General features: G+C 41.8%; 1 protein-coding gene across 2 annotated transcripts in view; it reads right to left on the bottom strand.

The window, feature by feature from the left end:
* Nucleotides 1–18,097, bottom strand: part of ezh2 (enhancer of zeste 2 polycomb repressive complex 2 subunit) — a 149,508-nt gene extending 131,411 nt beyond the window's left edge. The window contains exon 1 of one of the 2 annotated variants that reach the window (XM_072253595.1): nt 18,013–18,097. Coding sequence is in view for 1 of the 2 variants with exons in the window: in XM_072253593.1 (XP_072109694.1) it covers nt 17,353–17,451 (99 nt within the window). In the remaining variant the exon portion in view is untranslated. Of the gene's footprint in view, nt 1–17,352; nt 17,536–18,012 lie in introns of those variants that run through there. The other variant, XM_072253593.1, reaches the window with a different exon arrangement.
* Between the last annotated feature and the right edge of the window lie 5,654 nt (nt 18,098–23,751).

The raw sequence follows: 23,751 nt of genomic DNA, 5'->3' as shown, positions 1-23,751 counted from the left end.
GAGGATGGGCAAGAGGTATATTCAGAGGGACAGAGGGAGAAAAAGGAGAGTGAGAGAAAGAATGTATGCATAAAAATAAGTAACCGAGGGGGAGGTGGGGCCTAGCGGAAGTTAGAGAAGTCGATGTTCATGCCATCAGGTTGGAGGCTACCCAGACGGAATATAAGGTGTTGTTCCTCCAACCTGAGTGTGGCTTCATCTTTACAGTAGAGGAGGCCGTGGATAGACATGTCAGAATGGGAATGGGATGTGGAATTAAAATGTGTGGCCACTGGGGGATCCTGCTTTCTCTGGCGGACAGAGCATAGATGTTCAGCAAAGCGGTCTCCCAGTCTGCATCGGGTCTCGCCAATATATAAAAGGCCACATCGGGAGCACCGGACGCAGTATATCACCCCAGTCGACTCACAGGTGAAGTGTTGCCTCACCTGGAAGGACTGTTTGGGGCCCTGAATGGTGGTAAGGGAGGAAGTGTAAGGGCATGTGTAGCACTTGTTCCGCTTACACGGATGAGTGCCAGGAGGGAGATCTGTGGGGAGGGATGGGGGGGACGAATGGACAAGGGAGTTGTGTAGGGAGCGATCCCTGCGGAATGCAGAGAGAGGGGGGGAGGGAAAGATGTGCTTAGTGGTGGGATCCCGTTGGAGGTGGCGGAAGTTACGGAGAATAATATGTTGGACCCGGAGGCTGGTGGGGTGGTAGGTGAGGACCAGGGGAACCCTATTCCTAGTGGGGTGGCGGGAGGATGGAGTGAGAGCAGATGTACGTGAAATGGGGGAGATGCATTTAAGAGCAGAGTTGATAGTGGAGGAAGGGAAGCCCCTTTCTTTAAAAAATTTATATTTTTATTTCGGTTCCTTAAGGTTGTTTTAGCCAAGGGTGATAATGGGGAAAAGCTCCCTCCCTATTAAATGCTCCCAATGGTGTGTGCCTCAAGTAGCCTCTGACAACCAAGTCCAGCTCCTGCCTTCATAATCATAGTCATAGTCATACTTTATTGATCCCAAGGGAAGTTGGTTAATCTGTGGTTCATCTGTGGTTTAGCTACTAAGCCCAGTGGAACTGTTTCTACTGGCCAGGGAAAGGGCATACATGGGTTACTGGCACCTTAAAACTGGGCACTTCAGGCAGATGACACTTGTCAGCTATGGTTAGCAGCTCAGCTAGGAGAAGGTAAACTGGTCTAAAACCTCTGCTGCCTTGTGGCTGTACCCACTCATGGGGAATGCTTTGGGAGTAAACCCCAAAGGGAAAATCCAGAACTGGAGTCCCTCAGGCAGTCCTGCGTTGGGTTCAACGCTGGCAATTCCTGTGAAGCTGCTGGGGTGCCTAACTGTATCGATCTCTGTCATTCCTTTGGGTTCATCGGATGCATGGCGACGGGGAGCTTGTTCTCCAATATTGTGCTGCTCTTCCGTCAATATCTAGATAACTAGGATGCAACATCCATGGGCGACCCTGACCAACAGGGGCCTATGTCTGCAGTATCTCCTTGGATAATTACAAAGCCAAAGCTTCCCATCATGCCATAGAATTACAATGGTTAAACTATTCATAAGTAAAAATCAAAAAAGGTTTGTTTGACCCTTGGGCTTCAATGCAGCTAACAAGTCTACATAAGGTAAATGAGCCAATGTTGTTTGAAAGCCCGAAGGAATATCAACATTGTTGCTCTCATCAGTCCTTTTCATGACACCGTTAGCCTGCAAACTAATCATATTTCATCAATATAGGTTCTCAGACTTCAAAAAGAAAAATAATTATGTATACATCCTCCAATTTTAATAAAGGTTATTTTTATTCAGCTTTGCTTTTTACATATACAAGCATAGTTGTAAAAAGATACTGTATAGGAAAAAATTGCTGTGAGATTCATCAAAGTAAAAATTAAAATAATTCAATCAAAAACTTAATTTGTGGAACTTATAAATCATACTCTATTTCAATAAATTATACTTTTAACACACTGTGGTCATTTTGTTCTTCCTAATCTTTTTCCTCAATATAAATTGTTCTACTTGTTGGATTTCTCTTCAAATGCATTGTTTATAGCTCATTTGGTAGCAACTGCATTTCTTATGTCTGAAGCTTCGCAGTTTGGTTCCATTTCAGAGAATTTTGCATAAAAATATAAATTGGAGCTGTTGTGGGGCGGGGGGGGGGGGGGTGGGAAGCAGTGCTGCTGGGGTCCCATCCTTTGGATGAAGCAGTAAGCAAAGACCTTGGTAGGTTTTCTAGATTGGATTTCATGCCTTGGCCTGTTAACACACTTGTTCCAGATTTATAATAAATTTAAATCAGGTGAATGACATGGGATCAGAAGTTGTACCTCAGGATAGTAATAGGAATATATTGGGCACCACACAAAATGTTGGATTAGAATGTTGATCTAAGTATTTGATTATTTTAAAATAAATTTGTGGATTTTGTCTGTACTTAAAGAAAGACAAAGGCAAAATGGTCAGAAGTCTGAGTTTGGCTTTGGTTCTGTTATGTTTACTGAGAAAGATGAGTCAATAATGCATCAGGGAATGACACATAGAGAGTGAGAGGAATGTAGGAGATAAATGAATACTGTATTGTCAAAAAAACTGATATGTATATAATTATAACAGATGAAAAAAACACCAGAGCAGTATAATGAATTAAAGTGGGAAATTTGCATAAAATCTTAACAAAAAAGTAACATTTTGACCAAGATGGGAAATGATAAGACACCAAGTGTAAGCATCAAATACCCTTTTCATAATTCACATGGAAATATATAGAAGCAAACACTGAAGCCTCACACTCACACAGAAGTCCGCAACTGGTGAGGCAGCTTAGCCATCTTATGGCATCTAATCTTTGAATTTTCATTCCTCGCCACTTTCTATGTATTTATTGTGTTTACTGTTGAAGTATTTTTGTTAATTTGTTCATCTATTTACCTATTTTCATCTTTGAACCATAACTTGGTTTTCTGCCCTTGTGTTTTGTTAACTTTTAAACTTTTAATTCTGATGTACTCCTGCCACCCCATCCCACCCGACTAAGTTCTGTAAACTTGAAGTCATGCAAATTCATTTTCTAACTAGCAACAATTTCTCTGAACTTGTTATCCTACAGTGCTTCCCAATTGAGAATTATTTTGCTTTTAAGCTGATCATGTTTATTTTAATTCCTTTCACAGAATTATCTTTTCATTTCACCAGTTTATCCTCTGGGGGAAAATATCTGCTTGGCAAAATCAGTCCTCTTGATCAGTCATAGTTTCACTTGAGGATTCAGGGCTCTGTGGTTTAATTTTGGGCTAATAAATCCTGAATTTATTCTAAAACAAAAAAAAATTCATTTTATCCTATTTATAGTACCTGGGAAATGTTGATTCAGTTGAAATCTGAAATGTTAAATTAATAACTATTATTAAAGGTATGGTAATTTTAAATCTATCTTGTTCTCGAAGGTCTTTCAGAGAAGGACATCTGTCCTTACCCAATCTGGTCAGATAGTTTCAGATCACAACAATGTGATGAACCATAACTTCATACTGAAATGGCCTAATAAGTCATTCAGTTGTATCAAAATGCAAAATTAAACTAAAATAATAGTAACAACAAAGACACCACCTGGAATTAATCTCAGCATCAGATCTAGACACAACAAAATTGCTTCCATGCACATTGACCTTGCAAAACATTTAGAAACTACTGTCTAAATTTGGAATGCAATTACACTGATCGCATAATTATCCCTGATGAATCAAGGATGGTTATGCAACCTTTACAATAACTGATGAATCATTTCAAAATGTTGAATAAAATTAGGAATAATGTACTGAAATCAGTAAGGCAAAAGATTTTTTTAAATGGGAGAAAGAGTGGTGGTCAGTGTTGATCATTTAACTGACACACAAGAGGAGATAAGGCTTGGATCATATTGAATACTAAGGGACTGATTAGCCTGCTCATGTTCCTTTAATGTTTTTAAGGCTGGCTTTGAGAACACTGATCTGGAGTTGCTCTTAGGTCAGATGGGGTAAGATGGCATTAATTAACCAAACTGAATTTTTCCACACTCTACTGACGCTTCATGGCCATCGATACTAGATTGTTCAGCTTTTTAATCCTCAAATTCACCGTTAATATCAAAACTTCATGGGCTATGGGTAACCCTAAGTAATTTCTAAAGTAAGTACATGTTCAGCACAGCATTGTGGGCTGAAGGGCTTGACCCTATGTTTCTTAAATTTCACAGCCATGATAGGATTTGAATTTGGTTTCTGGATTGTTAGTTCGGATCACTGGATTAGATCCAAGTTTTCAAGGGTCTCGTCCAAAACGTCGACTGTTTACTCTTTTCCATAGATTCTGCCTGACTTGCTGATTTCCTCCAGCATTTTATGTGTTTTGCTTAGAATCAGAGTCTCCCTTGCTGACGGCCTGTCACACCCCTATATCAAAATCCATGGATATGTCTTGCCCTGCTAGATGTATAGACAGGAGAGAGTAGCTCTTAGAGACCTCAATATCAACTCCAAACCTTATGAAATCTTGCAACATCATGTAAAGCATGGAGAAGGGAATCTAAAATTTAAAAAAATAGAAAATGCTAGAAATATTTAGCAGGCCTAACCACATTTGTTGGAACAGGAATAGAGTACATGTTTCTGATCAGAGACCCTTCATCAGCTGATCCGAAACATTGACTATTTCTCTTCCCACATATTTCCACTGAGTATAATTTTTAATTTTTGTTTTACATTTACAGCATTCTCAATCTTATTTGATTTTTCAAGGGCAAGAAAACAGGATTCCAACCAGCTGTCTTCCCTCAGCTGATCACTCATGTTGAATAACAGTTGGAAGAAGCACTGAAAGTAGTCAAATACAGCATACAAAAAGCAAAACGAAATGACTTCACAACCAGATGATCAGATCAGAGCTCTACACTGCCACTACATTTAATTGTGAATGGTGGTGGACAGTTAAAAAGCTAATGGGAAAAAGAAAATCCTCATCCTCAACAATGAGGGCATACAACTACAAGAGCTGCTCCATCACAGCCTACCAACCTGTTGTATCTATAGAGTTTGCACTGATGATTGCATGGGTTTCCAAAAATTTCTTCCTATCCCTAAAAGATGTGTGGTTTAATAAGTTAAATGGCCATTGTAAATTGCTGTAGTTTGAGAAAGAGTGATAGAGAATTATGGTTGGCATTGGAGTAAGGTTGCACCACTGTAATAGCAAGGCACAGCATGTACAGTAAGTGCTAAAGAAAGGTTGAAGCATTCACAAACATGTTCAGCCAGAAGTGATAAAAAAAATGGTCTATCTCAGCCTCCTCCGTTATTATAATCATGTTTAGCCAGTTCTATTTACTGCACTCAAGAAACAGCTGAGAGCACTGTACACAGCATAGGGACTATGCACCAGTCAACAACCCACTGTGGTACTGAAGATCTGTGATCCAAAACCAAATGCATCTCGAGCCAAGCTGTTCCATTATAGTTACAACTCTGGCATCTACGTAGCAATGTGAAAATTGCCCAGGTATGTCCAATTCACAAAAACAAAACAAATTCAATATGGTTAATTGTTAGCGACACACATAAAATGCTGAAGGAACTCGGCAGGACAGGCAGCATCTATGGAAAAGACTAAACAGTCGACTTTTTAGGCTGAGACTTGTTTGTGGTCATTTGACTAAGTATGGCATCAAAGTGCCCCAGTAAATTGAAGAGGTGTTAAAGGCACAAACAAGAAAATCTGAAGATGCTGGAAATCCAAAGCAACACACACAAACTGCTGGAGGAACTCGGCAAACCAGGCAGCATCTATGGAAAAGAGTAAACAGTTGACGTTTCAGGTTGAGACCCTTCGTCAGGACTGGAAAGGGACAGGAGAAGTCTGAGTAAGAAGGTAAGGAGAGGGGAGGAAGAAGTACAAGTGAAATCAGAGAGGAGGAGGGGGTGGTAAAGAGCTGGGAAGTTGATTGGTGGAAGAGATAGAGGGCTGGAGAAGGGGGAATCTGACAGAACAGAAGACCATGGAAGAAAGGGAAATGAGAGGAGCACCAGAGGGAGGTGATAGGCAGGTAAGGAGATAAGAAGAGAGTGGGAAACAGGAATGGGGAATGGTGAAGGAGGGTGGGGTGGCAATTAACAGAAGTTTGAGAAATCAATGTTCATGCCATCAGGCTGGAGGCTACCCAGACAAAATATAAGCTGTTGTTCCACCAACCTGAGAGTGGCCTCATCATGGCAGTAGAGGGAGCCACGAACTGAGATGTTGGAATGGGAATGGGAAATGGATGGCTACCGGGAGATCCCATTTTTTGCGATGGACAGGACAGAGGTGCTCGGTGAAGTGGTTGCCCAATCTGCATCAGGCCTCACTGACATACAGGAAGCCCACCGGGAGCTCCGGATACAGTAGATAACACCAACAGACTCACAGGTGAAGTGTTGTCTCATCTGGAAGGACTGTTTAGGCCCTGAATGGTAGTGAGGAAGGAGGTGTAGGGGCAGGTGTAGCACTTGCTCCACTCGCAAGGTTAAGCGCCAGGAGCGCCTAGGGAGCGATCCCTGCAGAGAGTGAGGTGGGGGGGGCGGAGGAGGGAACAATGCACTTGGTGGTGGGATCCCATTGGAGATGATCGAAGTTTCGGAGAATTGTGGGCTGGACGCAAAAGCTACTGGGGTGGTAGGTGAGGACAAGAGGAGCCCTATCCTTAGTGTGGCGGTGGGAGGATGTGCACGAGAAGGAAGAGATGCAGGTGAGGGCAAAGTTAATGGTGGAGGAAGGGAAGCCCCTTTCTTTGAAGGAGGAGGACAATCTCAGTAGTTCTGGAATGAAAAGTATCCTGAGAGCAGATGGGGGAGAGATGGAGGAACTGAGTTAGGGGATGGTGTTAAAGGAAAAACACTTGAATGATTGGGGTAACACCTCATATACAAAAGAAGATGGTTGACTGCCAGAGGGCAAATGTGCTACTTCCAGATTGCTGCAGAAGTTCCTTAGGGCAGTATCCTAGATGTATTCATCTCAGCTGTTTCACCAAACCTTTCTTCCACCATAAGATTAGAATGTTTTGCTAATGCTGTAGATTCAATTCCATCCCACATCTCCTTTGCAAAAAACCAACCTATTTCTGCATATATCATGTCCATGGGCTGACAAATAGCAGGTAATATTCATGCCACAAAAATGCCACGCACTGACCATCTCAAATCATATCAAATCTTATTACCTACACTTGATATTCAATAGCCTGACCATCACCAAGCCCTACCATCAATAACCTATACATTAACATTGACCAGAAATTGAACTAGACTACCCATATAAAAATACTGCAGCTACTGTACAAGAACAGATCAGAGGCTGAGTTTGCTGTTATATGTAATTCATGTCCTGACACCCTAATTTGTTCCCTCTACCACTGGTGCATATTGACTGCACTGTGTACCATCTACAAAATATACTGCATTTATTTGCCCAGACTACTCCAACAACACCACTCAGATTCTCATCCTCTATCATGAAAGAGGACAATGGCCGTAAGTTCCTGGGCAATTCATCACCCCCTTATTGAGGACCATAAGGTATTGGAGCAGAATTAGGCCATTCAACCCTTCAAGTCTGCTCTGCCATTCCATCATAGCTGATCCCAGATCGCACTCAACCCCGTACAATTAGGAACACACAATAAATGCTGGCATTGTAGCTGATATTCAAATGCCAAAAATGAATAAAAATGGAAATTGTATTTCATCTCAATTTGTAATCTCTGACCCAGCATATTCTTCACATTACTCTTAACGTCTAGCCAAGGCCAGTTGAATGTAGTGTATAAGGTCATTCTGAAAGCAGCCATTAAAATGAGATGCCAATCTGACAAACCTGCAGCAAAGGATAGTAAAATTAGAATGCAAAAGACAGAGCTAACAATCCTGCAAATTCAAAGTAAATTTATCATCAAAGTGCATATATGTCATCATATACAACCCTGAGATTCATTTTCTTATGGGCATACTCAATAAATCTATAATAACCATAATAGAGTCAATGAAAGACTGCACCAACTGGGCATTCAACCAGTATGCAAAAGACAAACTGTGCAAATACAAAAATAAAGTAATAATAATAATAAATAAATAAGCAATAAATATTGAGAACATGAAATGAAAAGTCCTTGAAAATAAGTCTACAGGTTGTGAGAACATTTCAGCGATGGGGCGAGTGAAGTTATCCATATTAGTTCAAGAGCCCGATGGCTGAGGGGTAATAACTACTCCTGAGCCTGGTGGCACAAGTCCTGTGGCTCCTGTACCTTCTACCTGATGGCAGCAGCGAGAAGATGGCCTGGATAGTGAAGGTCCCGGTTGATTGATGCTGCTTTGCTGCAATAACAGTCTGTGTAGATACGCTCAATGGTAGGGAGGGTTTTACTCGTAATGGACTGGGTAGCATCCATTACTTTATGTAGGATCTTCTGTTCAAAGGAATTTGCGTTTCCATACCTGGTTGTGATGCAGCTGGCCAATATGCTATCCACCAAAAATCTATAGAAGTTTATCAAAGTTTTAGGTGTCATGCTGAATCTTCGCAAACTCCTAAGGAACCTCCTCCACTTCAAAGAGAAAAGCCCTAGCTCACTCAACCTATCCTCATAAGACATGCTTTCTAATTCAGGTGGCATCCTGGTTAATGTCCTCTGCATCCTATATGTAAGCACTATTACAAAGAAGGCACAGCAATGCCTCTATTTTCTTAGAAGTTTGCAAAAATTCAACACATTATCTGAAACTCTGACAAACTTCGATACATAGATGTGTGGTGAAGAGTACGTTGACTGGATGCATCACAACCTGGTATGGAAACACCAATGCCCTTAAATGGAAAAGCCTACAAAATATATACAATCCAGTCCATCATGGATAAAGCCCTCCCCACCACTGAGTACATCTACAAGGCGCGCTGTTGCAAGATAGCAGCATCCATCATCAAGGACTCCCACCATCCAGGCCATGCTCTCTTCTCGCTGTTGCCATCAGGAATGAGGTACAGGCGCCTCAGGACCCACACCATTAGGCTCAGGATCAGGTATTACTTCTCACACATCAGACTCTTGAACCCGAGGGGATAACTTCACTCATCCCAACACTGAACTCTTCCCAGAACCCATCAACTCACTTTCAAGGGCTCTTCATCTCAAGTTCTCAATATTTATTTCTTACTTATTATTTTGTTTTTTTTTGTATTTGCAGTTTGTAGTGTTTTGCACATTGATTGTCCATTTTGTGTGTGGTTTTTCATTGATTCTATTGTGTTTCTGTTTTTACTGTGAATGCCCGCAAGAAAATGAATCTCAGGGTTGGGATATGGAGACACACATGTACTTTGATAATAAATTTACTTTGAACTTCGAACAACCTGTATTGAGCCAGCTGTAAGGAGCAGTGTGTTTTAGGAAACAAAGGAAGGTTCAAATTCTGTCTGATTATAGCTTGTGAAATATCTTGGGCCTTTATTAAAGGTGATATAAAGTAGAAATAGATGTGGTGATGTGAATAATTATCCCATTTTGTAAATCATCTGAAAATATTGTTTAATCAATAAAAGCAACATTCCATTTTTGACTGAATAGGACAATTCTTGAAAAAAAATGTATTACATATGAAACCTGTGATGAAATTGCAGTGAATAGCTGAACCAGTCCTTTATATATTTATTCATTAGTTCACTAGGCTGTCACTGGCAAAGTCAGTGTTCATTGTCATCCAGGTGGGGTCTGGAGTCAAGTATACATACCCACTCCCCAACATTCAAATATCTGATTTACAAATGTCCAGGTGTGCACATGGCTACCCAGTGGCTGTGTTTTTTTCCTAACATTTTAATTCAGTGTAGGCATTCATAACCAGTGTGTGGAAATTGGAGAGCAAGACAGGTGCTGTAGTAGTGCAGCTGTCTCAAAGCAACAGCAATTCCTCTTTAATCCTGCCCTTTGATGCTGGCAGTGCAGAGATTGCACATTCTTCCTGTGACTGCATGAGCTTCCCCATGTACACTGGTTTCATCACATATACCAAACATGTGTTGGTTGTTAAGGTTAATTCATTGCTGTAAATTGCCCCTAGGGTAATTTAATAGTTAATATGAATGGCAGAAGGATCAGAGGGAGAAGAAGGGGACACAAATGAGAGAATAGTTTACAGGAAAGTCTGTGTGGGAATGGGACTGCATATTCAGCAGTGTCTTCTTTGTGTAGGTATACTGAGTGCATACCCTGAATGGGTACCCTGTTTTCTTTGTGTAGGTATACCAAGTGTGTACCCAGAGAGGGCACCATGTCTGCTTTGTGTAGGTATACTGAGTGTGTACCCTGAATGGGTACCCTGTTTTCTTTGTGTAGGTATACCGAGTGTGTACCCAGAGAGGGCACCATGTCTGCTTTGTGTAGGTATACTGAGTGTGTACCCTGTTTTCTTTGTGTAGGTATACTGTGTGTGTACCCTGAGAGGGCACCATATCTGCTTTGTGTAGGTATACTGAGTGTGTACCCTGAGAGGGCACCATATCTGCTTTGTGTAGGTATACTGAGTGTGTACCCTGAGAGGGCACCATGTCTGCTTTGTGTAGGTATACTGAGTGTGTACCCTGAGAGGGCACCATGTCTGCTTTGTGTAGGTATACTGAGTGTGTACCCTGAGAGGGCACCATGTCTGCTTTGTGTAGGTATACTGAGTATGTACCCTGAGTGGACACCCTGTCTGCTTTGTGTAGGTATACTGTGTGTGAACCCTAACTGGGCACCTTGTCTTCTTTGTGTAGGTATATTGAGTGTGTACCCTGAATGGGCACCTTGTTTTCTTTGTGTAGGTATACTGAGTATGTACCCTGAGTGGGCAGCTTGTCTTTACCACCTTGAAAGGCGGTAAGTGTAGTGGTGAAAAATTATCTTAGGCTGATACATCATGTTGTAGAAATTTAATCAAATTGTGTCAAGCTAAGAAATATAAAAGGGCAGAAAATAAGATAAGAGTTATTTCTAGGCCACGTAGTAGTGTTTGTAATGTGCAACGTGGCCTAAATTGGGGTAATAGAAATGTGTGAGACAGGAGTAATACAGTAATCATAAAAGCCTTCAATCTGCTTAAAGACTGACATATAAAATTTATTGAAATAAATTTGGAAATACATTCATGGAATATATACATGATGCTTTACTAGATCACTATTTTGAGCAACAATTAGGGAAATAGTAGGTTGAATCTTATTTTGTGCAACAGGAAAGGGTTAACTGATAATATAGTTGTCAAGGGTCCTTTAGGGAAAAATAACCATAAAAATGGTAGAAGAAGAAATATGCCTGGGGATTATAAGTATTTTAGGAACCCAGCAAAGGAGGACCAGGAAGGGAAGGAGTACTTGCAGGGGGTTCTGATATGTTTGTTCCATTGAAGCAACGAAAGAATGATAGGGTGAAGGAACCAAGGAAGGCAAGAGATGTGGAACATCTAGTGAAGAGGAAGAAAGGTGATTACTTAAGGTTTAGGAAGCAAAGACCAGACAGGGCTCTACACAGTTAAAAGGTAGCTCATTAGGAAAGAGGTTAAGAATGGGCTTAAGAGAGGTAAAAGTTGCAGGTAAAGCTCTTGGCGAGTAGGATTAAGGAAAACCCAAGATGTTTGATACCTACGTGAAGAACAGAGGGATGCAGAGTGAAGGTAGGACTGATCAGGGATAGAAAATGTGCTTGGAGTTGGAAGAGGCTGGGGAAGACCTTAATGAAAACCTGGCTTCAGTATTCACCAAGAGGGCCACTGACAACTGTGCAGCCAGCATGAAACAATATGATATCTAGAACATGTCGATATTAAGAAAGAAGAACAGCTGGAATTTTTGAAAAACATTAGGATAGTTAAGTCCCCAGGACTGGACAGGATGTACCCCAATTTATTAGGGGAAGAAACATAGAAACATAGAAAATAGGTGCAGGAGTAGGCCATTCGGCCCTTCGAGCCTGCACCGCCATTTATTATGATCATGGCTGATCATCCAACTCAGAACCCCGCCCCAGCCTTCCCTCCATACCCCCTGACCCCCGTAGCCACAACGGCCATATCTAACTCCCTCTTAAATATAGCCAGTGAACTAGCTTCAACTGTTTCCTGTGGCAGAGAATTCCACAGATTCACCACTCTCTGTGTGAAGAAGTTTTTCCTAATCTCGGTCCTAAAAGGCTTCCCCTCTATCCTCAAACTATGACCCCTCGTTCTGGACTTCCCCAACATCAGGAACAATCTTCCTGCATCTAGCCTGTCCAATCCCTTTAGGATCTTATACGTTTCAATCAGATCCCCCCTCAATCTTCTAAATTCCAACAAGTACAAGCCCAGTTCATCCAGTCTTTCTTCATATGAAAGTCCTGCCATCCCAGGAATCAATCTGGTGAACCTTCTTTGTACTCCCTCTATGGCAAGGATGTCTTTCCTCAGATTAGGGGACCAAAACTGCACACAATACTCCAGGTGTGGTCTCACCAAGGCCTTGTACAACTGCAGTAGTACCTCCCTGCTCCTGTACTCGAATCCTCTCGCTATAAATGACAGCATACCATTTGCCTTTTTCACCGCCTGCTGTACCTGCATGCCCACTTTCAATGACTGGTGTATAATGACACCCAGGTCTCGTTGCACCTCCCCTTTTCCTAATCGGCCACCATTCAGATAATAATCTGTTTTCCTATTTTTGCCACCAAAGTGGATAACTTCACATTTATCCACATTAAATTGCATCTGCCGTGAATTTGCCCACTCACCCAACCTATCCAAGTCACCCTGCATCCTCTTAGCATCCTCCTCACAGCTAACACTGCCGCCCAGCTTCGTGTCATCCGCAAACTTGGAGATGCTGCATTTAATTCCCTCATCCAAGTCATTAATATATATTGTAAACAACTGGGGTCCCAGCACTGAGCCTTGCGGTACCCCACTAGTCACCGCCTGCCATTCTGAAAAGGTCCCGTTTATTCCCACTCTTTGCTTCCTGTCTGCTAACCAACTCTCCATCCACACCAATACCTTACCCCAATACCGTGTGCTTTAAGTTTGCACACTAATCTCCTGTGTGGGACCTTGTCAAAAGCCTTCTGAAAATCCAAATATACCACATCCACTGGTTCTCCCCTATCCACTCTACTAGTTACATCCTCAAAAAATTCTATGAGATTCGTCAGACATGATTTTCCTTTCACAAATCCATGCTGACTTTGTCCGATCATTTCACCGCTTTCCAAATGTGCTGTTATCACATCCTTGATAACTGACTCCAGCAGTTTCCCCACCACCGACGTTAGGCTAACCGGTCTATAATTCCCCGGTTTCTCTCTCCCTCCTTTTTTAAAAAGTGGAGTTACATTAGCCACCCTCCAATCCTCAGGAACTAGTCCAGAAACTAACGAGTTTTGAAAAATTATCACTAATGCATCCACTATTTCCTGGGCTACTTCCTTAAGCACCCTGGGATGCAGACCATCTGGCCCTGGGGATTTATCTGCCTTCAATCCCTTCAATTTACCTAACACCACTTCCCTACTAACATGTATTTCGCTCATTTCCTCCATCTCACTGGACCCTCTGTCCCCTACTATTTCTGGAAGATTATTTATGTCCTCCTTAGTGAAGACAGAACCAAAGTAATTATTCAATTGGTCTGCCATGTCCTTGCTCCCCATAATCAATAATCTCCCCATAGAAAAGGAAGAGATTGCTACAGTTTTGGCAATGATCTTTGAGTTCCTACTGGCCAAAGGTGTAATACTAGAGGAGTGGAAGATAGCAAACCTTATTCCTTTCTTCAAGAAAGAGAGTTAAGGTATCTCTGGGAATCAGATTCTTAGAGATAGGATTTACAAGCATTTAGAGAAGCCTAAGCTGAGCAGTGAGCATGGCTTTGTGAGGGGCAGGTAGTGCCCCACAAGACTGATTGAATCCTTTGAGGATATGATAAAGCACATTGATGAAGATAGAGCAGTTGCTGTCATGTATATGGATGTTACTAAGTTTGATAAGGTTGCAAATGGTAGGCTCATTCAGAAAGTCAGAAAGCATGGGATAGAGCAAAACTTGGGTTGGGTGTGTGGATTCAGACTTGCCTTGCCCACAGAAGACAGGGTGTTTGGAGATGAATCAGATTCTGTCTGGGGACAGTGACCAGTGATCTATTCTGGTGCCCCTGCTCTTTGTGATGTACATAAGTGATTTGAATGAGGAAGTGTAAGAGTGAGTTAGTAAGCTTGCAGATGACATGAAGGTTGGCTGTGTTGTGGAAAGAGTAGAAGAATGTTGAAGGGTACAACAGAACATTAATATGATGTAGGGCTGGGCTGAGAAGTGGCAATAGGATTCAACCCATAAAGATATAAGGTGATTCATTTTGGATGATCAAATATGAAGGCAGAATACACGGTTATAGCAGGATTTCTGGCAATGTAGAGGGACAGAGGGATCTTGGGGTTCAAGTCCACAGATCCTCAAAGTTGATAGGGTTGTTAAAAAGGCATGTGGAATGTTGGCCTTTATTAATCAGGGGACTGAGTTCAATAGCCACAAGGTAATGTTGCAGCTCTATATTAATATGCCATATTTAAGTTTGCTGTTGACACCACTGTCATAGAGTGAATCACAGGTGTTGACAAATCAGTATGTAGGAGGGAGATTGGAAACCTGGCTGACTGGTCCCATAACAACAAGCTCTCACTCAATGACAGCAAGAACAAGGAGCTGATTATTGACTTCAGGGGAGGGAACCAGGGGTCCATAAGCCAGTCCTCCTCAGAGGTGGAGAGGGTCAGCAACTTTTAAATTCCTTGGTGTTATTATTTCTGGGCCCAGCATGCAAGTGCAATTACAAAAAAAGCATAGCAGCACCTCTACTTCCTTAGGAATTTGTGAAGATTCAGCATCACATCTGAAACTTTGAGAACCTCTATAGATGTGTAGTGGAGAATGTATTGACTAACTTCCTCACAGCCTGGTATGGAAACACAAATGCCCTTGAATGAAAAATCCTACAAAGAGTAGTGGATATGGTCCAGTCCACCATGGGTTTAGCCCTTCCCACCACTGAGCACATCTACACAAAATATCAGCGCAGGAAAGCAGCATCCATCATCAGGGACCCTCACCAATCAGGACATGCTCTCTTCCTGCTGTTGGCGTCAGGAAGAAGGTACAAGAGCCTCAGGACCCACACCACCAGGTTCAGGAATAGTTATTACTCCCTCAACTATCAGGTTCTTGCACCAAAGGGGATAACTTTACTTGCCCCATCATTGAAATGTTCCCACAACATTTGGACTCAATTTCATCTCAGGCTCTCGATATTTATTGGCTTATTTATTTATTATTATTTCTTTCTTCTAGTACTTGCACAGTTTGTTGTCTTTCACACACTGGTTGAACACCCAGGTTGGTGCATGCAGTCCCTCATTGATTCTATTGTGGTTATTATTCTATTACAGATTTATTGAGTGTGCCCATACTAAAGTGAATCTTAGGGTTGTAATAAATGTACTTTGAATTTTGAAACTGACCGCACGAAGTTTTGTGTTCAGTTCTTGTTGCCTCATTATTGGAAGGGTACAGAAGCTTTGGAGAGGGTACAGAGGAGATTTACCAGGATGTTGCCTGGATTAGACAGCATGTCTTGTGAGGACAACTTGAGCAGGCTAAGGCTTTTCCTCTTTGGAGCAACAGAGGATGAGAAGTGACTTGATAAAGGATGAACAAGTGATGAGAGGCTACAAGATGATAGGAGGCATAGATCGAATGGCCAGGCAGGGTGGAAATGACTAATAAGTGAGGCACAATTTTAAGGTGATTGGGGGGGAAGTATGGTGGGGATGTCAGAGATTGTGAGATTGTGTTTTTTCTGCCACGCAGAGAGAATGGGAGGTGCATGTAACATACTGCCAGGAGTGTGGAAGAGGCAGATACGTTAGGGACATTTGAGAAACTCTTAGTTAGACATTTGGATGGTATAAAAATGGAGGGCTATGTGGGAGGGGGGGATGGGTTAGGTTGATCTTAGAGTAAGTTAAAAGGTTTTCACAACATCTATGTTCTAAGAAGTAACCTAGAATGCAGCAGGAGACTGATGAGAATTTTTTTAAATGGCTTATAAGAGCTTTTAAATAAAAAAAAGGCTGAAGAGAGAAAGTGTGTCTCTTACAGTGACAGAGAATTCATAATGTGGGAATAAGGAATAACGAATAACAGGAATTAAGTAATTACTTTGCACCATCCTCACAAAAGACACACAAGACCTGCAATCTGTAATACAGAATCAAAGTCAGAGTCAAGTTTATTTGTCATACACACAAGTACAGGTATATACACAGGTGCAATGTAAAACTTACTTGCATCAGCAGCACACAGCATTAAAGACAACATTCACAAAAAAGAACTTAAACATAAATTGTATGAAATTATAAAAGAAAGAGCACAATTAAAACAGAACAAGGGTACTCAGAGAAAGAGAAAATGAAGGATCTAAGTATTAGTCAAAAATAGGACCAGAGCTGACATAAGTTTAGGATAAAAGTTTAGAGGGGATTTCTCACCCAGAATGTGGTTACAATCTGGAATGTACTGTCTGTGTGGGTGGTGGAGGCAGGTAGAAATGTCTAGAAAAGCACTTGAATCATCAATGCAAAGGAGACTGCTGATTAAATGCTGATAAATGACATTAATAATAGCTAGGCATTTGTTGTCCGGTGTGGACAGAATTAGCTAAAGGGCCTATTTCTGTGCTGCATATGTACCTGCGACTTTATCAATCGTGACCTTAATGAAAGGCACAGCAAGGCAGACAAGCCAAATGCCTACTCATGGTTCTATTTCCAGTGTTTCCATGTGCATTACCTGTGGATAAATTGAGCAGCATTGAACGTGTGTGTAGGGCGAGAGTGTACATAGTACAATGTGAACTATGTACAATTACATATAACAGTGTGCACAGGGCTGGGTGTACAGCAAGTGACTCATTGCACAATTGCTACAGTACATTTAAGCAGCGTGCACTGTGCGGGGTAGTTGGGCTGCAGTACAGTAAAGCGCCGTTTACTGTGAAGGGCATTTGGGCCTTTCTGCTACAATAGGTACAGTACATTTAAGCAGCGTTTACTATTTGGCCCCTCTGCTGCAAATGTTACAGTGTGCACTGTGAAGAGTAGTTGGGCCCCTCTGTTGCAATCGCTGCAGTACATTCGATAGCGTGTGCTGTCAGCGGGAGTTGGGCCCCTCTGCTGCAATAGTTGCAACGCAGTAAGCAGCGTGCACTGTAAGGGAGGATTCAGTACCTTCTGTGCCTTGAGGATCCTTCCTGAGGCAGCGCGTTCTAAGGCGACATCTCGTGGCTTCATTTCGAATCCGGAGAAAACATAAACCGCTTGTCTCATATTTAAGGGCAAACACTGCTTTGCGAAAAATATAGGTCAAGCAATCATTGATTCCTTTTTCAAAACGTCATTCACAAATGTTCCACTCAACTCATGTTGAAGCCGTGCTCCGATTTTATATTTTCTTATTAGCATATTTCCCACAATGCACCACTTACTTACTTTATTTCACGCGAAAGTTGGACAAATATACCTATTGTTTCTTGTTATAAATGAATAGATAACTTTTATTTTATCGTTTGCTTCAAAGTATATGGCAACTAAATATAGACATTAAAACTAAAATGTGTACTGAATGTTGGAGGTTTATATACCGAAGGAACGATTATTGCTTTCGACCGGTCCGATGGTAGTGGGTTATCGTTGATATTTGCTTACAAAGTCAGTTACAGATTTCCTTGTTCGCTCTCACCCCTCCCCTCTCACTACTGCACTTGAGCGGTCTTTTTATTGCCAGAAAACCCCTAAGTATGTTAGTTTTCCTCTTGTTCAGCCTAAATATTTTTCTTACCATTTAAATCAATTTAGACCATTAAATATTATGAACACATTCACTTGTACCTCTCCGTCCAAGATTCTGACAATGCGACGATGCTCCACAAGGTTACGTCTACTTTACTCCCTGGACACTCGTGACCGGGTAGCGGGATTCTGCTCTGACTCCATCTACAAGTTTGTAGGCGGTAACGCCAAATAACGATGAGTCGGAGCAGAGGAAGGAGATAAAAGTATTAACGTCACGGTCCCTCACGGTCAACAAAGCAAAAGAGCTGGTTAACTTCAGGAAGGGTGATAGTGCTCATGCTCCTGTCTTCATCAATCGTACCGAGTTTGAGAGGGTTGAGAGCTCTATGTTCCTACGAGTGGAGATCACTTTTCCTCCTCTAGCTATGTAGATCTCAGGTCAAGAAAGCTCATCAACACCGCTAATCCCTCAGGAGGCGAAAGAAATTATTACCAATTTTTTATTGATGCACCATAGAAAGCGTCTCATCCGGACGCATTACAGTTTATTCTGCATTCTTTTGTTTTACCTTGTACTATCTCAATGCGCTGCGAAACAAAATGATCTGTATGAGCAGTATACGAGACAAGCTTTTCACTGTACCAATTATTTTCCCTTTAATTTATGCATTTTCTATCCTTTCCGTCTTTCTCCTTTCCCTTCTTTCTCCCTCCCTTCCTCTCACATCCTTCTGCTCCAGCTCTTTATCAATCTTCATCCCATTCTATCTCCACTCTAATTCGCCCTTCACTGCTCAACACAGTCTCTCCTCAGCAAGGTTTGGGTTAATAAGTCAAAGTCAAAGTCTGTCCCGAGCCTTTGTGGCCCATCAGGCCGGTGCTTATGCCGCTTTCTGTGGCGTGAAGCGACTGAGAGTACGAGACTAACCCCCCCCCCACCCCGCATAGGACGCCAGTCTATCGCGAGGTTAACCCCCAGCATTTGCCGGTACCCATTTCAAGTGGGTGGACTGGAGCACTGTGTAATAAAGAGCAAACTAATTGAACCTTTGTTACAAACCCCCCTGGATTGCTCATGGTCTTTCAGTGTGGAGCACGAATCTCTCCGTCACCACTGCTGTTGACTCAGTAAATTTCATCCTCTCTTCGCAGTACATTTGCTTCCCACGCCACGATATCGTCAGCCATGTGAGAGGGAAAACTTAATAATGCATAACATCTATTACTTGAGCATAATGTGCAAGAACAGGATTAGTCTGTACAGCCCAGCAAATCTGTTTGACAATCCATAAAGATCACAACTGGCCTTTTATCTTAATTCTCTTTTCCCCATATTCTTTAATTCACAAAAAGTTCAAATCTTATCTAGGAATCTAATACTTGAATGTACTTCGTATCAGAATCAGAATCAGGTTTATTATCACTCACATAAGACATGATATTTGTTGTTTTGCAGCTGCAGTACAGTGCAGGGTATAAAATTACTACATTACAGAAGTGAAAAACAAGGTTCTGCTGGTGGACACTGATAAAGGAGGGGAAAGCAGCTGTTCCTGAATCACTGAGGAGCCTATACCTCCTGCCTAATGGCAGTAGTAAGAAGGGGGCACATGCTGGATGGTGGGGATCCTTAATGATGGAAGCCAACTTGCTGAGGCACAGCATCTTGAAGATGTCAGGATTAAAGGCAAAGTGAATAGGAATAAGGAAGCTTGGTTCTCAAGGGATATTGCAACTCCGATAAAGAAGAAGAGAGAATTGTATGACATGTATAGGAAACAGGAAGTAAATAAGGTGCTTGAAGAGTATAAAAAGTGCAAGAAAGTACTTAAGAAGGAAATCAGGAGGGCTAAAAGAAGACATGAGGTTGCCTTGGCAGTCAAAGTGAAGGATAATCCAAAGAGCTTTTACAGGTATATTAAGAGTAAAAGGATTGTAAGGGATAAAATTGGTCTTCTTGAACATCAGAGTGGTCGGCTATGTGCAGAACCAAAAGAAATGGGGGAGATCTTTTTTGCGTATGTATTTACTAAGGAAACTGGCATGGAGTCTATGAAATTAAGGGAAACGAGTAGTGAGATCATGGAAACTGTACAGATTGAAAAGGAGGAGGTGCTTGCTATCTTGAGGCAAATTAAAGTGGATAAATCCCCAGGACCTGACAGGGTATTCCCTCGGACCTTGAAGGAGACTAGTGTTGAAATTGCAGGGGCCTTGGCAGATATATTTAAAATGTTGGTGTTTATAGGTGAGGTGGCGGAGGATTGGAAAATGGCTCATGTTGTTCCGTTGTTTAAAGAAGGATCGAAAAGTAATCTGGGAAATTATAGGCCGGTAAGTTTGATGTCAGTAGTGGGTAAGTTATTGGAGGGAGTACTAAGAGACAGAATCTACAAGCATTTGGATAGACAGGGACTTATTAGGGAGAGTCAACATGGCTTTGTGCGTGGTAGGTCATGTTTGACCAATCTATTGGAGTTTTTCGAGGAGGTTACCAGGAAAGTGGATGAAGGGAAGGCAGTGGATGTTGTCTACATGGACTTCAGTAAGGCCTTTGACAAGGTCCCACAAGGGAGGTTAGTCAGGAAAATTCAGTCGCTAGGTATACATGGAGAGGTGGTAAATTGGATTAGACATTGGCTCAATGGAAGAAGCCAAAGAGTGGTAGTAGAGGATAGCTTCTCAGAGTGGAGGCCTGTGACTAGTGGTGTGCCACAGGGATCAGTGCTGGGTTCATTGTTATTTGTCATTTATGTCAATGATCTGGATGATAATGTGGTAAACTGGATCAGCAAATTTGCTGATGATATAAAGATTGGAGGTGTAGTGGACAGTGAGGAAGGTTTTCAAAACTTGCAGAGGGATTTGGACCTGCTGGAAAAATGGGCTGAAAATGGCAGATGGAGTTTGATACAGACAGGTGTGAGGCATTGCACTTTGGAAGGACAAACCAAGGTAGAACATACAGGGCAAATGGTAAGGCACTGAGGAGTGCAGTAGAACAGAGGGATCTGGGAATACAGATACAAAATTCCCTAAAAGTGGCATCCCAGGTAGATAGGGTCGTAAAGAGAGCTTTTGGTACATTGGCCTTCATTAATCAAAGTATTGAGTATAAGAGCTGGAATGTTATGATGAGGTTGTATAAGGCATTGGTGAGGCCGAATCTGGAGTATTGTGTTCAGTTTTGGTCACCAAGTTACAGGAAGGATATTAATAAGGTTGAAAGAGTGCAGAGAAGGTTTACAAGGATGCTGCTGGGACTTGAGAAACTCAGTTACAGAGAAAGGTTGAATAGGTTAGGACTTTATTCCCTGGAGCGTAGAAGAATGAGGGGAGATTTGATAGAGGTATATAAAATTATGATGGGTATAGATAGAGTGAATGCAGGCAGGCTTTTTCCATTGAGGCAAGGGGAGAAAAAAAAACAGAGGACATGGGTTAAGGGTGAAGGGGGAAAAGTTTAAAAGGGAACATTGGGGGATGGGGGGGCTTCTTCACACAAAGAGTGATGGGAGTGTGGAATGAGCTGCCAGACGAGGTGGTAAATGCGGGTTTTTTTAACATTTAAGAATAAATTGGACAGGTACGTGGATGGGAGATGTATGGAGGGGTATGGTCTGTGTGCAGGTCAGTGGGACTAGTCGGCACAGCCAAGAAGAGCCAAGAGGCCTGTTTCTGTGCTGTAGTTTTTCTATGGTTTCTATGTCCTTCATGGTGGGGAGGGTTATGTCTGTGATGGAGCTAGCTGAGTCTATAGTCCTCTGCAGCTTTTGCAATCCGATGCATTGGAGCTCCATACCAGGCTGTGATGCAGCCAGCCAGAATGCTCTCCACCAATTTGCAAGAGGCTTTGGTAACATACCAAATCACCTCAAACTCTTGACGAAGTAGAGCCATTGATGCGTAGAGGAAATATGAGATACTTCCTTGATTTTGATGAGCATCTAAGTTTAATCAGCACTATTTAAAGTTATTTTAAAGGTTCAAGGTATAGAAATCTAAACTTCTGCAGATAGCCACAAAAGCAAGAAAAAAAGAATAGTAGCACAATCAGCAAACTCCAAATCCCTCCCCCTCCCACCACACAAAATACAAATGAAAACAGAACAGGCACACTGACTCCCAAATCCACTTCCCCTGCACACAGAAAAATGAGAAAGATCAGAAGAAAAAGGAAAACACAGAATGTCAAAAACTTTAAGACTGAAAGAAAGTCTACAGTCCTAGACCATATCCAAAATGCAGAAAACCTGGGTAACATTCTCCAGGCAGCGGCAGCTCTTTTTCTTTCCACCAGCAAAGTGATCAGAAGGCAACCTCTCCTTTCCAGTAGCAGAGCAATCCCCCAGTGATCGAAAAACAGTCTCCCCTCTCCGGTAGCAGAGCAATTCCCCAGCATTCAAAAGGCTGTGTCCCCTTTCCATAGCAGAGTGATCCCACCAGCGATCAAAAGGGAGTCTCCCCTCTCCAGAGCAAAGCAATTCCACAAGTGATCAAAAAGCAGGCAGCTGGCCCTCATCTTCTGCATTCGCTTTGATGTTTCAATCTCCCTTGTTGTTTTCATCGCTAAACAATTGAAGCTGTAATCGGCAAAATGGAGTTGAACATCAGCTCGCAGCCTTCTTGCCACGAGGTTCGTGAACGCTGCCTCTGCATCCTGGAATCCTCTCCGAGACTGCAGAGCGCTGGAATACCCAAACTGCAAATCACAGGCTCCAACAGTTCCAGAGTCACATTCAAGACGAAAAACAAACACAAAAGACATAAAAGAAGTGAAGTATATGGTTTCATGATCTATCCAGAAGATGTCGACCAAAGGAGTGTTGTACACTGGAAGATTTGTGCAGTTTCAAGGAATAACTGTTAGTGACTGATGGAATCAACAGTCTTTACACCTCTTGTGAATCTCACACCTAATCACACTATCCTTTTTTTGTGCATTTGTGGGTGGCTTACAGGGAGCAGAACTTAGTGATATACAGCAATTTATTACTTAATGATATGAACATATTATTGAGAAGTTCAACTTTAACCAAAAAGTTACTAAATGAATCTAATTTTCAATATTGATGTATAAACTGGTTCTTTTGGACATTTCTAGTTAAAAAAAATGTTGTAAATTGAAATACTGTCCACACACAATATGCTACATACAAAAATGAAATACTTTCAATGTAAAATAACTTTCCAAATATAAAAAAGGATACAAGTTTAAATATAGCATCAATGATGATCTGATTCTGATTCTGGTTGTGAAACTGTATGGCTGAACTGGGACAGCGCCTTAAGTTGTACGTGGGATTAATGGTCAAAAGGCCAGAACCATCTGCTTCTTCATCTAAGAATGAATAGGAATTTGGATAGCTGGCCACAAGGACTCTGAAGCCTATTCTGCTATTTTACAAAGATGACAGATAATCTGATTGCAACAACGTAAAGACCAGAATCAGAATTAATATCACTGGCATATGTTTAGAAATTTGTTGTTTTGCAGCAGCATAAGAAAAACCTATATATTACAATAAGGATATATAAAAAAATAAGTAGTGCAGAAAGAGAGGAAAAATAGTGAGGTAGTGTTCATGGATGCATTGTCCATTCAGAAATCTGATGGCAGAGAGGAAGAACCTGTTCCTGAAATGCTGAATGAGTTTCTTCAGGCTCCTCTACCTCCTCCTTGATGGTAGCAATGAAAACAATGCATGTCCTGGGTGATGGTGGTCCTTGATTATGGATGCCACCTTGCTAAGACATCACCTTTTGAAGGTGTGCCCAATGCTGGGGGTGCTAATGCCCATGATGAAGGTAGCTGAGTTTACAACCTTCTGTGGC

This window comes from Mobula birostris, chromosome 3 (genome assembly GCF_030028105.1).
Source record: "Mobula birostris isolate sMobBir1 chromosome 3, sMobBir1.hap1, whole genome shotgun sequence".
NCBI lineage: Eukaryota > Metazoa > Chordata > Chondrichthyes > Myliobatiformes > Myliobatidae > Mobula > Mobula birostris.
Note: the sequence above shows the minus strand (reverse complement) of the source record. Positions and strands in the feature narration are given on the sequence as shown.